At 43.5% G+C, this 18,481-nt stretch overlaps 1 protein-coding gene across 2 annotated transcripts in view; it reads right to left on the bottom strand.

Annotated features, from left to right (window-relative positions):
- LOC117426866 (mediator of RNA polymerase II transcription subunit 13-like) overlaps positions 1-18,481 on the bottom strand; it is a 131,641-nt gene that overhangs the window by 7,754 nt on the left and 105,406 nt on the right. For both annotated transcript variants that reach the window (XM_059033352.1, XM_059033354.1), the window contains exons 17-28: positions 16,033-16,985; positions 15,283-15,462; positions 13,621-13,844; positions 13,010-13,205; positions 11,936-12,239; positions 10,676-10,895; positions 9,081-9,269; positions 8,621-8,844; positions 7,708-7,850; positions 6,899-7,057; positions 3,722-3,886; positions 1,462-1,601 (exon numbers count right to left, since the gene is read on the bottom strand). In XM_059033352.1, the coding sequence (XP_058889335.1) occupies positions 1,462-1,601; positions 3,722-3,886; positions 6,899-7,057; positions 7,708-7,850; positions 8,621-8,844; positions 9,081-9,269; positions 10,676-10,895; positions 11,936-12,239; positions 13,010-13,205; positions 13,621-13,844; positions 15,283-15,462; positions 16,033-16,985 (3,097 nt within the window). The remainder of the gene's footprint in view (positions 1-1,461; positions 1,602-3,721; positions 3,887-6,898; positions 7,058-7,707; positions 7,851-8,620; positions 8,845-9,080; positions 9,270-10,675; positions 10,896-11,935; positions 12,240-13,009; positions 13,206-13,620; positions 13,845-15,282; positions 15,463-16,032; positions 16,986-18,481) is intronic.

The following is an 18,481-nucleotide window of genomic DNA, read 5'->3' as shown; positions in this document are numbered from 1 at the left end:
GCTACAATTACTTTAACAGCTCTGGGGTGGCCTAGCGGTTAGCTGAGGGATTGCACACAGAGGCCACTGAACCACTAATCAATTGCTGCTTATGCAGAAAAGAGGCCAACCTCTGCGGACCTGAGCTCTAATGATCATCGACGGTGGCTTTTCTAAGCTGAGAATTACAACCTCAATTACCAGGGCCTGGTTAATATACAACTGTGCATTCTCTGTGTTGCACAGTCCTGCTTGCTGTAGCAGAACAGCCAGCCTGCAGGCACTGGGAATGTTACTGCCACTAACAACGTGCCTTCAGCCTTTGATGTTGTAATTGTCAGATTTTACAATGTGTACACAGCATACAAACCTTTACAAACCAAAAGTCTTAAAAAACAAACAGCAGCAGGAGTTTCAAAAGGGACTGTTCAAAGGCATAACAACCAGAGTTTAACAAAATCTTCCTTCTTATTAGCAGCAATAGCATTACCATTAGCCTCCCATCCATTTGGATATATATTGATATATCCAAATCAATGATACCGTTTTTTCAACTTGAATTTCTCGTACACAGATTGTACAAGTATTGCAATGGGTGGAAATAATTATTACCCCCCACAATATCTGTCAGATGACACTAGAATGTTCATTAGCGCATTGTTGCAATCAATGGGCTTCCCTGACAGGTTGGTGATAATGACATTAACTATGTATTGGGAGGTTTGTGAACAAAAAACAAGCCTACCCGTGGGGCTCAATGTAAGGGGATAGAATACCTTTATATTAATCTAGAAATACTAAAAGAAACTAAATCAATTCATGGGCAAACGTTTCATTTCAAGACGGTGAAAAAGATTTCTAGTCAAGGTTTTTGTGTTTTAATTTATTATGTTTTTTTTAGTATTTCTAGATTCATATAAAACACTAAATGCGTTGGCGACTTTGACCTGTGACCTAACATGGCTATCGTATTAACTAATACGTTTCTTGGGTAGAGAAACTGTCCAGATCATTGATACAGATTTCAGGTATCTATTTTACTTCATGTTTGCAAACCATTCAATCAGGTATTAGAGCCGTAAGCATGAAGAAAAAGTTAACCATAATGTAAATCAACAATATGTACAGAATAGAATAGAATAAGAATTAGCAATGGTTGTGAATATGAGGTATTTAAGACCTAGATGTCATGAGGTATTTTGGTATCATAGTACACTAAATGTATATTTAATATAATACGGTAACATAGTATTTTACAATGACTGATTTACAGTCTGTGGAATAACTCAAGATGTATGCAAAAATCAATACGCAGTACAGATGTCCAGAGAGACACCTCTACATATCTTCACAATCTGATACTCCCAATAACTTATGGCAAATAAGCTAATACCCAGTTATGTATGTACGCATGCCTCCACTGTATCTCCACAGCCGGAGGGGGCAGTAATGAATCTGAAGGGACGCTGAAGCTGTGCTCACCCGGCTGTGCTGGAAGTGGGAGCCCCCTCCAATCCCTGAGGGGGACCCCGGGGAGGGGACCGGGGAGGAGGTGATCAGCATCATGTCATTCCCAATGTCGTTCTCCAGCTCGTCCGGGAACGGGATGTCAAACATGTCATCTGGGAATACGACAGCAGCACATTGGCAATATATTAGCAGCCCACCTTTAGATTTCTGTAGGTATCCCAGAATTCCAACATTGAATCAATCTGCACTGCACTGCAGACAAATTATTACTTCAAACCCTTATGCAAGCTTAACATTGTAAAGCTGTAATAAATGTAATGCCCTGAAAGGTAAAGCATATTACCATGGCAAAGCATGGTAAACTATGATAAATGAACAGTATAACCATGGAAAAATTGAGAAATTACAGTGCAATTTTAGCATGGTAAACTTTTATAAGGGTAAAACCAAGTACAGTGTTCTCTCTTTATTCCGCTACTTGACTTAAACATTAATACATCGTGAAATATCTAATACAGTGGATTAGTACTAGAATTTGTGAATTACTGAATCATGAAACAACAAGGGAGAGCTGTACACCCAGTAGATAAAGGCATCTTGTATGCGCAACAGCATTGCAGAATTTGATAAAGCAATTGTGCCACCTGCTGGACAAAGTAATTAATGCTCATGTGAAAGACGGTGCTTATTCAGTTTGATATCAAGAAATAAATAACAGGCCAATTGTTAGGTATTCATTTTCAGCTTTTAGTTGTGTTTTTTTTTTCCTTTCAGAAAATAAATGGTGTAAATTGTAATTTAAAGAATGGGGCTCAATATGTGCTCCAGATGTAAGTGTTTTAGACTCAGAGAAAGTTTAGGAGAGACTACTGGAAAAAGAAATATTTAATTCATTTACACAGAGCAAAAACATCCAGTGCCTGTCTGGTTAATTCCATTAGACACGTTTACAATGTTCGTTCAAATGTCTCAGAACACCAGGCAGTGTTTACAAGAAGAGTGTGACTTTAGCTTTGTTATATCTGCTATCCGCAGCGGATATGTTTTTTTAAGATAATCCTGACTGGTTTGACATATGTTAATTCACACATCATGACTCATATTTTTTTTTCTATATTTTATTCTGGAGCGTTGGCCAGGAGAAAGAGAAATTTTTGCAGGGTATCATGATCATGGTGCTCTGATTGAAACAAATGGTGTATTATGAGAACATTGTTGGAAGATTTGTAGTAAATTAATATAACAAAGTAACTGAATCTTTTATTAGCTCTTTTTAAAATGTCATATAGTAAAAGCATAGCAAAGTGGTATAAAGCACAGTGAAAACATGTTAAGGCAAAGTATTGTAAAGCCCAGAGAGGTAAGGTAAAGCCTATTTAAAAACCTGACAAACTATGGAAATACATAGTATAACCATGGGAAACACACAACCATGAATGCGGTAAACCTTTATAAAGAAACACGAGAGCTTTTGAGGGCCAAAATGATCTTGATTTGAGTTTAAGGAAAACGTCCTGGATTTAACAGGGTGTCTAATTTCAGAATTCCATAATATGTGTACCTATATGCTAATCTAACTTTAAAACACACCAACTAACTTTAAAATCTCTAGTTTGCTAGTTTGCTCCTTGTCTCTTTAAAATATATATATATAGAAAATATTTACACAGGCACATAAATCACATATAGCACATGAATGCAGTAGCACCTGAGTTAGTCTTTAATAACAGGTTAGGAACTGCTGTAAACTGGCATTATAATAGCTCAGCCTGGGCAGGGAAGTGTGATAGTAGCAGGTCTAACACTCCCAGTCTCTCTGAGTCACTGCTTTCAGGCAGCATGGCTGGCTGGGTGTTACAATATTAACCATAACTGAATTTGGCACCAGAGTGGCAGGTGTGGCTCGTGCAGCTCGGCCCCGGGCTCAAACAAGATCTTACCAAGCCAGTTCACATTTCACCTTCCTTAAAACAAACTCAAATAGCAATGCTATCTGTAGTGTGATAACTTGGGTTAGATTTCCTCATTTCAATCTAATACATCCCTACAAAAAAGTAAGTTTAATGACAAATGTCTTTTTCAATGTGTTCAAGATGTCTTCAAAAGACACTCAGAAAGGCAGACGCTCACTTACACACAGTCAGGTTTACACAGACAGAGACACACACACACAGACAGACAGATGTTTCTTGCTGCGGTCGACACACAGAATGGCAGACGATTTCCCTCACAGAGTCACACAGTGGCAGTGCCAGCCCCACCTCCCTCTCACCTTGGTTGTCTTCTATGGGGTAGGTCCCGGGTGCCACCTGGGTTGTGGCGGAAGTGGGGAAGACCAGGATGTGTGTGCAAGAGGCGTCCTGTGGGGTGTTGAGCTGAGAGGTCTGCAGGTTGAGGGCAGTGCTGCGGCCGAACACAGAGCCCATGGTCACTGCGTCTGCGGAGAGACAGAGGAGGCACAGAGCGCTCAGAGATCCCCGGGGAAGCCAATAGCGGAATAGAGCATGATTACTTATGATGTGGATTACAATGACCACAAGATAAAGCAATCACTAATATAGTGTTGCAGATAGCAGACTGGGGTGCAATAATATGAACAGTGGTGGAAAAATAACAGATGAGATGCACAAATAATCAGGTTTATACATTTTAGAGCAGTAGTATTAATAACCTGTGAAATGATCCTCTACACCCATTAGTTACATTAACTCCATTGTAAGACTACATTTACAAAGACTTTTGGAACTCAGAATGGAACGTTCATATTTTTAGATTTTGAAAATGTCCATTTATATCGAACGCTCCCAGCAGATACATCAGTGCTGTACCTCCAGTCAACTTCCTAAAGTCGCATGAAGGAATTAGGTTGCCATGGAAATCACATCAGTCATTAGAAATGTAGTGACTGGTATTCAATGCAAGCCAATACGTCTAGAAAATAAATGGTAAACATGCATAATGTTTCATGTGCAGGGGCTGGAGGGAGCGTGGAGGAGGATGTATGGGGGAAGCTTATCTGTGGCAGAGACACTCTGGAATACTGTTTGGCCACTGGAAGGTTGTTCAGTGTCAAAGTTTGAGTGGAACAGAAGAGGAAACAAAAACGGGGTGCGAATTATGAATCACCCTGTATATTTAAAAATAATTATACAGTAGTACTGTGCAAAAGTTTTAGGCAGGTGTGAAAAAATGCTGTAAAGAAAGAATGCTTTCAAAAATAGACATGTTAATAGATTATATTTATCAATTAACTAAATGCAAAGTGAGGGAACAGAAGAAAAACCTACATCAAATCAATATTTGGTGTGACCACCCTTTGCCTTCAAAACAGCATCAATTCTTCTAGGTACACTTGCACACAGTTTTTGAAGGAACTCGGCAGGTAGGTTGGCCCAAACATCTTGGAGAACTAACCACAGTTCTGTGGATTTAGGCAGCCTCAGTTGCTTCTCTCTCTTCATGTAATCCCAGACAGACTTGATGATGTTGAGATCAGGGCTCTGTGGGGGCCATACCATCACTTCCAGGACTCCTTGTTCTTCTTTATGCTGAAGATAGTTCTTAATGACCTTCGCTGTATGTTTGGGGTCGTTGACATGCTGCAGAATAAATTTGGGGCCAATCAGATGCCTCCCTGATGGTATTGCATGATGGATAAGTATCTGCCTGTACTTCTCAGCATTGAGGAGACCATTAATTCTGACCAAATCCCCAACTCCATTTGCAGAAATGCAGCCCCAAACTTGCAAGGAACCTCCACCATGCTCCACTGTTGCCTGCAGACACTCATTTGTGTACCACTCTTCAGCCCTTCGGCAAACAAACTGCCTTCTGCTACAGCCAAATATTTCAAATTTTGACTCATCAGTCCAGAGCACCTGCTGCCATTTTTCTGCACACCAGTTCCTGTGTTTTCGTGCACAGTTGAGTCGCTTGGCCTTGTTTCCACGTCGGAGGTATGGCTTTTTGGCCGCAAGTCTTCCATGAAGGCCACTTCTGACCAGACTTCTCCAGACAGTAGATGGGTGTACCAGGGTCCCACTGTTTTCTGCCAATTCTGAGCTGATGGCACTGCTGGACATCTTCCAATTGCGAAGGGAAGTAAGCATGATGTGTCTTTCATCTGCTGCAGTAAGTTTCCTTGGCAGACCACTGCGTCTACGGTCCTCAACGTTGCCCATTTCTTTGTGCTTCATCAAAAGAGCTTGGACAGCACATCTGGAAACCCCTGTCTGCCTTGAAATTTCTGCCTGGGAGAGACCTTGCTGATGCAGTATAACTACCTTGTGTCTTGTTGCTGTGCTCAGTCTTGCCATGGTGTATGACTTTTGACAGTAAACTGTCTTCAGCAACCTCACCTTGTTAGCTGAGTTTGGCTGTTCCTCACCCAGTTTTATTCCTCCTACACAGCTGTTTCTGTTTCAGTTAATGATTGTGTTTCAACCTACATATTGAATTGATGATCATTAGCACCTGTTTGGTATAATTGTTTAATCATACACCTGACTATATGCCTACAAAATCCCTGACTTTGTGCAAGTGTACCTAGAAGAATTGATGCTGTTTTGAAGGCAAAGGGTGGTCACACCAAATATGGATTTGATTTAGATTTTTCTTCTGTTCACTCACTTTGCATTTAGTTAATTGATAAATATAATCTATTATCATGTCTATTTTTGAAAGCATTCTTACTTTACAGCATTTTTTCACACCTGCCTAAAACTTTTGCACAGTACTGTATGTTCAGAATTGTTTTTCCTACAAGGACTCAAAACTCCCAGAAGCAACTCACGTGTGACGGATGCGTTCGTGATACGCTTGACAATTTTGTTGTTTACAAATGCTATGAAAAAAAATACTGCCTTACAGCCTCATTAGCAAGAATATGTTTATAGACTCCTAGATGCCTTTAACTAGTAGTGTCCTGTTTATAAGAGGGCGTGATAGGAAGAGCCTTCACACTGAGAGAGAGACACTGATCTCGCAGTAACACAAATGAAATTAGTAGTTTGAATTACAACAAACGGTACCTCACGCCTGGTGATCAAAGGACAGTACAGTGATACACCTTGAAGACTCAACTTCTAATCAACAGAACACAACCAGATGCCCCCTCATGGATTCAACACGAACAACAAAATCATAGAAACGATACGACAAACACAACTACATATTAGGAATATTTTGGCACCATCCCGATTTAAAACACTGCAAGCACAAAATACATCGAGTGGGGCTTTTATAGTGTAACAAATGCAATTATTATTCCAATAATAGCTTGAAATAATACATGTATAGGGGAATAGCAGCTACAATACCATTTAAAATCTAAAATAACAATGTGTTCATATTAGAAAATGTGAGACCTACGAAGTGATGGTAACATATGTTAAACAGGGTTTACTGGAATGATCCAGCACTGAGGAGGATGCTCTGATAAGTGCTGTACCTGGCATCACGACAAAGGATCCCTGGGGCTCCATGGCGACCAGGCAGGCACTGAGGATAGAGGGGGAGTCGCAGGCTGAGATCCCACACATCCGACACGTCTCTTTGAGCTGCCGACTGATGGACTGAAGAGAGCACTCTCCCAGGAGGATACTCCAGTCTGGGGGGAGAGAGAGAGAGACGGGGGCTGGAACACGGCAGCAGCTGTACCCTTAGAAACAGGGCTCCTCGTGACAGCACAGCACAGTGGCATCAACAATGGCTCACTGTTCCTATCCATAGTGTTATATCTTATAGGTAGATTCAACAGTGTAAAAACAGTTTCCTCTAGCAAGTGTAACTACTTCTAGCCTGCTAGTTGCAGTATAGGATATGTTTATTGTCCATTACTAATACTTGCCTTAAAAATCTGACAGATGACTCTAAGTGTAACTAACAATCTAATACTCTTTCCATTCCCAAACTAGTGATTTGCTCCACTACAGTGTGGTAACAGCATCTCTACAAGCAAACTCTGAGACGCAGTATTCTTTATACACATGATCTGAACTATGAAATGAATTAAATGTTTCTCTTGCAAGAATTAATCACTTCTAAAACTGAACCGCATGTTGCTATTTGGAAAGTGTGTTGCAGTTTTTAAAAAAGTCACAGTAATAGTTTGTAATAATTATTCATAATTATTGTATTGGTTCAATATTGGCAGTCTGTGGAATAAGATTGGGAACCATCTTTATATTATATTATTTCAGAGGTAGTGTTATACCATAGCCCTCACCCGGCTTCAGCCCGGTCTCTCTGTGTACATACCCTTAAGTTCTCCATGACCCAGACGCCCCAACCGGCCAATCACTATCCTCCATGGCTGTGATGTCATCTGGATGATGCCCACACACCACTCCCAGACCTTCTGCAGGCCCATCTTCCTGGCAGAAACCTTCGTCCTGCGAGCCCTGGGGTTAATGAGAGACAGTGAGGCTTGCTTTTCCACTCAGGCAGGGTATTTATATAGTACAAGTATGTCAGAAACACATACTTGTACATTCAATGCACTCTAAAGTGTCTCCTACCCCCTGTCCTATATTTCCACTCAGTTCCTAACTAATGTCCTCTAGTCCTGGCTTGAAATGATGACTTAAAGTTAAGTCAAGTCTCTCCTAACCCTTCTTTGTGCTAGGCTAAAAACTTCAACTTCACAAATCATTCCTTTAAGCCCCAGGATCAATCAGGCTGCTTTTCATTGGATTCTCTTCAGAGCTGCACTGAACTTTTTGTAAAGCAGGGACCAACACTGAGAATGTACAGGTAGCACTCTATGTGTAGTCTCACCAGTGCATTATCCAACCTAATCTTAACCTCCTTTGATTTGTACTCTACACTTCTGACTATATAAATCAAGTGCTCTGTTTGACTTTCTCATTGTTCCCCCACACTGTCTGGTTGCTGACAGCTATAAGTCTTGTACAATGTCAATGTCTTTCTCTTGCCACTGTGCTGTTCAGTCGAACCAATTTGGCATTTGAATCCTGCGTGTAACTCTACACATTCATTCATTACATTTGTTACAATTCTGTTTGCAGTCTAATGGATTCCTTGGGCTATGTTTTGTCTCACAGCTATGGGTCGTTAACAAGATTTACAAGCTTACTGAGTATCACACTCAGGAAACAGCAGAGTGTGCAGAGAGAGATGGACAGACAGAGACAGACTGAGGTGGCTGTACCGGTTTGGCACGTCGATGTTGATGACGCAGGTCTCCAGTAGATCCCCGTGCAGGTCTGTGCAGGAAACAAGCAGCCAGCGCTGGTCGTGGGACAAGCAGTACCCCACCAAGAGAACACTGTAGCGCTGGGCAGCCTCCCCCGCTGCCTCCCCCATCTCCAGCTGCCGGTTCCTCATGGGTCCCAGCACGAAGGGGGGAGAGTACAGCTGCAGAGGACTGGGCCGCTGGGAGAGGGAGAGAGGGTGAGAGGGGACATCTTAGGTGATAAGCAGCAGGGTCAGAGCTTGTCAGTACCTCTTCTAGGCTAAACACACTTTATCATATGTCCAAGTGCATTACAATGCAAGTAATTTGCTTTAAAAAAATCTGCAATTGCCTACCAAAGCGTTGTGAAAAAACAACACGAAAACCGTGAGAGCTTGTGATATTGTTATTGTAATTGTGCCCCTCGCTCCCTCACCTCTGTGTTCTTGAGCACGGTGTCGATGGTGGCGGCGGGTCCGAAGCCGGTGAGGCTCTTGATGTGTATCTGCGTGGGGAGCAGGCGCCGGCACTGTGAGTAGGTAGAGAAGGCCAGCGATCGCAGGTGCTGGATGTAGTGGGAGCGCTCATCCTTCACAGGCTGAAGCAGGTACTTGCAGGGCACCAGCTACAGAGGGGGCATAGTGCGACTGGGTGAGGTAAACCAAACCCGGATTGTGTAGGTGGAAACAGGGGTCTTGTCAGATCGAAATTATTGTAGCTGATGAAGCAGTTTAAATTTTCTCCACCGTGCACAACCATTCATTATAAGAGGTCTCAAATTTCATTTATATCTGGTGCTACTCTGGAGCCACTTTCACCCAGAAGTGCAAGTACTGAGCCTCTCAGAGACATCTCAAAAGTACTTCAAAAGATCCATTCACACAGCACAAAACTGCCCAATCTATGCAGGTCTAACACCGTCAAAACCCTTTCACGCAGCACAAGGGATCATGAGAGACCAACTTTCAAACCTGTCAGTCAACAGATTGTTCCGATGGCAACAGAAACCCCTTCAACAAAATCCAAAAGATTAAATTTGACACTGACTTCCATCAAAGTGGATTTGGCTGCATGTTGTTTGCTTTTATATATTGTATAATATTGGAACCATTTAGGGGCCACATTGCAGGAGGTTCAGGCACACTCTTATTGCAAAGAAGACAATACAGTATTGTTAAAAAAGAGATTCCAGCTGTTCAGGCAACAGCAGAGGGAAAATGTGGTGATTTTTTCCTTTATATAAAGGATGCTCCTGTGAACACTTGACTTGAGTAAGGGATCGCCAGCACGGTGATGTATTTTTATATATACCTCTGGATACAGTCATGTGGGATGTTGCCTTTTAATCCACGCTCACTACAGCGCTTCAGTGCAGGTACAGCTCTTCACACAGGCCGTTAAGAGGGGCATGTGCTGTCTCTGAACTGCCTCGCGAGGAGGTTCATAAAATATGTGGGCTCTGTGCCGGTAAGGTAATTCACACAGCCCAACATGCCGCTTCAGTGCCGGCTTTCAGCCGTAATAACGCGTCTGTGTGAAAGGGCTTAGGTTAAAGACATTTCTGTTTGCAAGCCATGCTTAAGACTGTCTTGCACTTCCTGGGTCATTTCACATGGAGGGTGACATTTTCGCCACCCTTTCATTGGCGTCTTTCCTGTCAATAACCCTTATTGGCTGACATGCTTTCAGTCAGTAACAGAAGACACTGCTGAAGTCAAATGACCCAGAAAGTTCAATCAGTTAACTCAAGAATAAGGCATAGAAATTGAGAGCTTCCTTTAATCGTTGACAGTAAATTGTAGAAGTACTGTAGTTTACTGTATAAGAGGCCCTCACTGTTTTCAGTATTTAACAGGTTTCTGATGTATAAATACTAAAAGGAACCTAATAAACGTAATGCCTTCAGCTGAAACGTGTCATTGAATTTATAGTCTGATTTCAGCACTATTGCGTGTTTAATAGTTATGGCTTGTGTGACTCAGATGGTAAAGAGAGCGCTGTGTAATTCACTCCAGCGCCAGTGTGCTGTACCTGCAGTACTAGGGCTGGCTTCAAGGTGTCAGGCAGGCTCTGCAGGATGTCAGTGTAGCAGCGCAGCAGTCCCAGCAGCCACACACTGCCAGGCTCCGCCTCCTCGGCAGCCTCGCTCTGGAAGGGGTCCACCACGTAAACCACGATCGACGGCGGGTGGGCGTGGCTGTCTGCCGACTCCGGCTCCGTGGGGATTCCGATTCGCTCCCTCTCTGCAGAGCTGAGAAGACAGGACAGGAAATAGGAACACGAGAAAATATACCAACGGGAGGAGTCCATTCGGCCCATCTAAGCTCGTCCGGTTCCTAGTAGCGGATTGATCTCATAACTTTGTCAGGTTGAGTCTTAAAGGGTCCAATTGATTCAGCCTCAACAACACGACTAGGTAACCCATTCCACACCCTCACCACTCTCTAGTCTGAAGAAGTGTCTCCTACCCTCTGTCCTAAGTCTATCTCCACTTAATTTCCAACCGTGTCCTCTGGTCCTGGTTTCTGTGCTGCGCTTAAAGTAGTGGTTTGGAACAACTATGTCAACTCCTTTTAAGATGTTAAAGACTTCAATCATTATTAATTCTTCTTTGTTCTTGGCTAAACAGAGTCAGTTCTTTCATTTCCTTCAGTAGTGCTCAGTAAAAATGAACAGTGGTGGCCTTTCAACTTCAGTTACATCGTCTAAACATTTGTCAAATAATTTTATTGTCAAAGATGTTATTTATTTGAGTTTTCTTCTAAGATGTTCTAGTTTACTGCTTTTCGAAGAGTATTTATGTAAATGAAACGTGTTACAGGGCTCAGTAGTTTTACAGCATGTTGGTCTTATTAGAGAGGTAATGTAACAGGTTTGATATATTTGGGACTGCTTAAGATACTTATTACTGAAGGTGACTATGTATTTTGAAGTTTCCTATGCTTTATTACACTTTACTATGCTTTTACTATGAAATATGTGCCTTCAAATTCCTTCTACCAAAGTGGACTTTTTCTAACAGAGGCCAAAACCTTCTCCACAGCCGTACCATGGAAGGGCAGGCCGGAAGTCTAAAATTGGTGGATGGGGGCTTCTTCAATGAAGGCTACACTGCTTCTGGAAACGATAGCCCCTAATTTGATTATTTTACAATTACTTTTGGATGAAAAGAGACTTTCCAGAAATCTCTGTACCCTAGTTTGAAAGGTACTACCCCAACACAGACACCGGTTTGGTTTGTCTGCTTGACTAGGATGACAACCTCCCTGGCTGTCCCCTGTCCTGTCTCACCTCTCCTGGCTCTCGTGTTGCCCTGTTGCTGGTGGAGCCAAGCTCTGCCCATTCTCAGCCTCTGTGTTCAGGGAGTTCTCTTGGTGGCGCTCGGTCCCCGTCTGCCCTGCAGTGGAGCCTGAGGGAGGTGGGGCGGGCTGGGACGCTGGGGCTGTGGGGGTAGGGGTGGGAGTATGTCCTGTGGGCAATGGTGCGGGTGGCAGGGAGCTTGGCGTGGACTGGCCTGTAGGGGGCGCTGTTGGGGGCTGAGGTTTGGGAGGCAGGAGCAGGGTGCTGTCTAGTGACAGCGCTGCAAGCTGAGGTGCTGAAATGAATAAACAAAAAACAGGCATTTAGATAGGAACCCATTATTTTAAATGGGTGAAAACAATTCATACTTTTTATGCTCTTCACACAGATTTGCAATGTCTAGTTGCAGGTCATAAAAATGGAAACACAACACTTACCGACTATAACCTTTATTTTTCTTCAAAACATCAAAATGAATTAGCCAGAACAAACACCCACAGCAGCCCTGACTTAGGCACTGTAGCCAGCTGCAGGAGCGGGGAGCAGGGAAGTCTTTGAGTAAAGCCCCCGGATTCTCTGCGGCCTGAGCATTGATTATCATTTTACAACTGAACTTAAAATGTTTTGGGTCTTCCTGGGTATGTTAATTTCCAGAAACTGTAGTACTATGCATAGTTCCCTGTGTTGGTTTAAAACAATACTTTACTCAGTATCCCGGTGACATTACGCATTCAAGTATTATTTTAATGTATTTTAAAGTGCAGTATTATTGAGCTGTGCTGAAAAGGTGAAATACATTCATCACGGTTCAAACTGAACTGCTGGGTCTCAAACTACAGAACACGTGGCAATTTTATTTACAGGCATCACTATGTGTTGCCTAAATTGTTTGTTTTTTTTGTAATGAAAAACTGAAGCAAATGCAATGATTGACATGATAATGACTTGTATGCCCTATTTGTTCTACCTTTTGGTTTCTAAACCTTTTAGACAGAATAGGGATGAATGGGAGGTTATTTAAACGGTGTTCCTTGTAATTGAGCATTGTGAGAAAGTGTTCCCTACCCAGCTGGTGTCTGCAGGTGTGTGCGTAGAGCCGCAGTTTGGTCAGGTTGTCCTCATCGCCATTGCTCCCCCAGGGTTTACTGAACCACTCATCCACCGGCTCCTCCTCCAGGCGCTGGGGGGACAGGGAGCCCACACGCACCAGACCATCCCGGGACACCCTGGCAAGGGGGCGGTGCTGCCCCAACCGACAGGCCTGCTCCACGACAGACAGAGAGAGCAGGGAGAGTCAGACTCTGAGACACATTTCAAAAGCGTGTGCAACTGGAAATAAGAGCCCAACTGAAAGGGGAATGGTATCTGCGATTGAGTGGTTTGTAAACATAAAATGGATTTGTGAGAAATATCTGAATCAGTGAATACAATAATCCTATTAACAACATTCATAGAACTTTAACCAGTCTGATTAATTAAATCAAGTCTGCAGTTAATTAAAACTGTTTCAGAGAGGGTTTATTATTTCTTTCTCACTTTTCGAGGCAGTGTTAATTAAACCTTAGAGACCAATTACAAATGCTCAACAAAAACACTCCTTAATAAAAGTCCTTCCATTAAGAGTGTGTGTGAGCAGTGTTTAATGAGTTAATCCAATGTGTTAAAGCTGCACTCACCTCGTAGACAGAGCTCAGGTCCCTGAAGAAGCTCTTGGCTCCGCTGATCAGGGCCTCGCTGTCAGGACACACCACCAGGAAGGCGGTGTCTCTCTGGCCCCCATACGGCTCCAGCAGCAGCTTCTCCCAGAAGGGCAGGGCCAGGGGGGACAGAGCCAGGAAGTCCTGGTCATAGCCCACCAGCAGAGTGGGGATAGGGAGAGGCTCCGGGGACTCCTCCGAACCTGCAGAGGGCACACTTACAGCATCAGAACATAATAAAGTCCACTGAGACATCATTACCATCTGTACAAGCACTGGGTACAGTTTGAACATTTAGAACTGTTGACAAGAGGAGGCAGACCAGATCTAGGATTTGTGACCCACCTCAGGATGAGGGTTGACACGCTTTGACCTGGGTTGAGCGAGACAAAATGCTTGACAGCCGTTTGTGAGCCGACGCAATAACAAACAGACACGACTCCTGTGAAAGTTTCACAAGAGGCCATTCGGGTCATCTATGCTCATCTGCTTCCTAGTAGCCGATTGGTCTCAAAACAGCCACTTACTGAATCACTGGGATCTTTTAAGTTGGATCTCTGTGTGAAGAAGTGTCTCTAGCACTCTGTCCTGTCTATCTCCACTTAATTTCAAACTGTGTCTTCTGGTCCTGGTTACTGTGCTGAGTTTAAAGTATTGGCTAGGGTTAACTTTGTCAACTCCTTTTAAGATTTAAAAGACTTGAAGTCTTCCTTATTGGGTCATTCCACACCAAATAGACTAATGGTCCCCATTTCACCGTCTCAGGTTCTTTTGAGATCGCATAAGGAATTATGTTTTAGGAAGAATCCCAAAATATCAGCTCTCAAGATATCTTGAATACTTTGAAAGTTCTGACCTCTCAAAGATGGCCCCTTTTCAGTGCTCATTGTCATCCGTCACAACGCCCCCCCCCCCCAACTGTAGGCCCATAAATACGGGAGATCAGGGATTTTTTTATAGAAGCACGGAATGGTACATTTTAATATGAGGGAATGGTAATTTCACTGTAGAACTGTGGATGAGAGATGTATACATTACATTCAACTGGAGACGTAGCTGAGCTATCGTGCTTAAAGAAAGCATTTTAAACTACTTTCTTAAGTACCACCAAGCAAAATAAAGGGAATAAAAGACAGCGGCACCATGTCTAGTATTAGTAAAGACCTTGAAATTACTAAACTGTCACTGTGTCAACTGCTACTGATGTCCATATTTTGACAGTCACTGTTTAACTAGTACAGGTGGTTTCCATAAATCGTGTTATTGTAAATATGAAATGAATCAAATCGCTATAACTAAATACCTATATATAAAAAAAGAATAAATAAATGATTCCCTAAACAAATACCACATTGTGATAGTAAAAAAAAATCTCCCAGTATTGAAAAACACCATTCCAAGTTTCTAAAAAAACTGTCTCAGGTTCTGAATCCCGGATCGCCATTGTAATTGTATTTTTCTCTCTAATGTAGTGTGTGTTGTACAGGTTCCTATATAAGCACGGTATTCCTAGAAGCACATACAGAGCTCCTCCTAGTGAAGAGACGTGGTGGGATTTAAACAGCAGATGTAGGCTGTCAGTCAGGCCAGAGAGAGACTTTGCGAGCTCTGGCCAGCAGCCACTGCACAGCTTCCCCTCACCGTAGGAGCCGCGGCCGGCCATCTTGTGGAACTGCTGCCAGGTGAGCGGGCCCTGCACGTGCTGGATGTTCTCCCAGGTCCGGCCGGTCCTTTTCTTCTGGATGGCGTCCTGCAGGAAGGGCTGCAGGGACAACAGCATGCGCACCACGTCCTGCGAAAACAGCGTGCTGACATCCAGCACTGCAGGGTCAGACAGACAAGACAGACAGACAGACAGACAGGCAGGCAGGTTATTACTGTGACAGCTCAGGAATCTTCACACAGGCTAGGTATACTGAGGCATGCAGATCATCAATTCATACACTCAATTATTAGACGGCATGTATTGCAACGGTCTACCAAATTTGCACAGTAATTGTGCAGTTTTCCCATGCTTTTCCCAAGCATTTACCATGTCTTTATTATATTTACCTATGCTTTACCATGCTTTAACTATGCTTTGTTACACCTTGTATGCTTTTACACTGGGAAACTTTGATAAGGGTAATCTCAAGAATACGTTAGTTAACAGAACTGTGATACTTTAGACCTGTAGCATAGTACTTCTGAAAAAAACTGTTACATTTTCTACATAATACAACAAATGTTAAACAGTTTATTTATTTATACACCTGTCTGGTACTGCAAAAAACAACCAAACTGCTTAGTTACTGTCCATGTTTTATAAATACTTTTGAAATAACTATTTATAAAGTTAAGGGTTTAGACCAGCTAAAGTCCATGTGCTGTCTGTGCATTCAGAGTTCTTACCGCTGTTATGTGGCCAGTCATGCAAAGCGCTGCTCCTCACAAGGGCCTGGTTCACTTTGCCCCCAGCCGGGTTATCCACATACTGCTGCCCCTGCTCCAGCGCATTAAAACATTCCACACAAGAGTCACTCCCGTCCGCCCACAGCTTCTCAGCAGCCCAGCTCTGCGAGAGAGCCCCCTGGCGGCCGGGGCAGGAGCAGGTGGCGGGGAGGTCCAGGGAGCTGAGGGAGGAGAGGGGCTGGGAGCACTGCTCCTGCAGCAGCACCAGCAGAGCAGCGGGGGGGTCTTGAAGGCACTTGCTGGTGGGGTCTCCGAGTGGGGAGGTCCTGCGGCACAGTGCCAGTCTCCGCTCAGCCGCCTGGCCCATCTCCGAGCCCCGGCCGAAGATATCCAGCTCGTCTTCCAGGAAGAGGCCCGCGGCGTGAGCGAGGCGGCGGTTGACGATGGCACTGAAGCCGCACATGCAGCGGTACTGGTCTTCCCGTGTGGAGTCAGGGATGTACAGCCCCACGTCGGCCCCCTTCACGTTCATGTTACAGGCGCAGATGCAGCAGCTGTCGAAGTTGCGGTCCTTGAAGATGTTGAGCACAGAGTCGGACAGGATGAGCACCACGTACAGGCTGTGTGCCTCAGGCAGAGGGGCCGGCGCCGAGGGCTCTACAGAGCTGAGCGGTCGGCTAGTGGAGGGAGTGGAAGCTGGGGAGCACAGATCTGTCCCGTCGTACTTGACTGACCCCTGCCCGCTGGCGGCCCCCCCTCCCCTGGGCGTGCGGGGAGTGCGGGGAGTGCGAGGGGTGGGCACGGAGAAGCGAGGGGTGGCTGGGGATTGGGAGGGCTGGACGGCTGTGTTGCTGGCTGAGGCTGCACTGTTAACTGCTGCTGGCGTGCTGGTCTGGGGCGTGTTCATCTGAATGTAGTCCTGCTCCATCAGGCTTCCCACGCTAGGCACATTGCTGCAGGGTGAGAAAGAGAGGGGTCACACCTCAATCATTCAGCAGAAGGCTGACGCTTCTTCCAGTAATTAGATACCAGGAGCAGCTGTGTTGTTTTTTTATTGTTTTTTTTTATTCTGATTTATACTCTAATCATTTGTAGGATTCAATAGGAAATGTATTACGATTAAGGCGATTTACATGAAATGTACCCATATGTAATTCCCCGTAAAAATGACCATTTCTGAAATTGTGTAAAAATGAATACAGCAAACATTTGCCTTACAGACGCACAACCTTCTATACTGCACCTAGGAATCTGGCAGCCGGTTTAGTTTACTTAATTGAGCACACTGCATAGAGCTGTAAGATTTCTTTAAAATGTCTTTGAAAAAGACATTGGCTGCATTGGAAATATTTCTGCTAAAGAGCACTCTGTCCAATATAAGAGGAGGACATTTTACCTGTCTGTTGTTATTTTTACATTTATTTATGTGTTTATTTTGTTTGATAATTCACTAATGTTAAAAATAAAATGTCTTTAAACAGTGGGCTTAAAATAAAGAAATATTTACTCCCTGACTGATTATTATTGAGTTCCCCTCAAAAAACCATCATACTTTCTTTTTATTCGACTTGTAATTTACCATTTACTTGTGATGATCGATTTAATGAAGTGCTTTATTTTTTTTTTCCAGATTTAACATTGCTGTGGGGGGGGGGGGGGGGGGGCTCTGAATTCAAAGCTTATCGAAGCTACACTGCCACAGTCTGGCTACTGAACTATGAAACATAAATGTACTATAAAAAAGGCACCTGAAAAACAATGTTCTACATGAACGGTTGCTGCTGCTTTTTATGATGTCATAATTTCCTGAGCTGTTGGCCACACATGTTTAATGAGTCAGCACAGGAAATCTGTATATCCTGAATTAAACACTGCAATGAAAAGGGATCACCCCCAGCGAGCTTTTACTGTCATGTTTTAATACATTGTATTTTATAGGAAAATTATAATTAGTTTAATTCTGCTATCAGAATTAACTTGCAGCAATCCTAAGCAGGTCCTTGCAATTTGAACCTGATTGTTCTTTCGTGATGAAATGCAACAGCGAAAAGGCTTTGTGTACAAATCCCTTTTGAGATGATCCTGTGAAGCAGTGTGGGGATTAGCGCAGCGGAGGGGAGGAAAGCACAGTCACATTCCCAGCTTTCTGTTGACACGGATTAAAGGGTCTTCTAAAAAACAAATCCCTTCCCATCAAAAGAGATACAGGGTTTTATCAGAAGACTGTAGCTTTTAATCCCAAAATATTCCCATATGCAGGCGTGTTGCAGTAATCACACCCTGTACCTGCCATCAAAATCAGAGCTTAGCATGCCCTCTGCTGGCAACTATATCAAACTGCACCAAACAGATTCTACAAGTCAGTAGTACTCTGAGGGTTGGGCAGTCCAGTGCAGGACTTCTTAATGAAATGAAAGTGTTCCAGAACCCCCTGCAGTGTTTATAAGAA

The sequence above is a fragment of the Acipenser ruthenus genome, chromosome 11 (genome assembly GCF_902713425.1).
Source record: "Acipenser ruthenus chromosome 11, fAciRut3.2 maternal haplotype, whole genome shotgun sequence".
Classification (NCBI taxonomy): Eukaryota; Metazoa; Chordata; class Actinopteri; order Acipenseriformes; family Acipenseridae; genus Acipenser; species Acipenser ruthenus.
The sequence above is the reverse complement of the archived record's forward strand: the minus strand, read 5'-3'. Positions and strand labels throughout refer to the sequence as shown.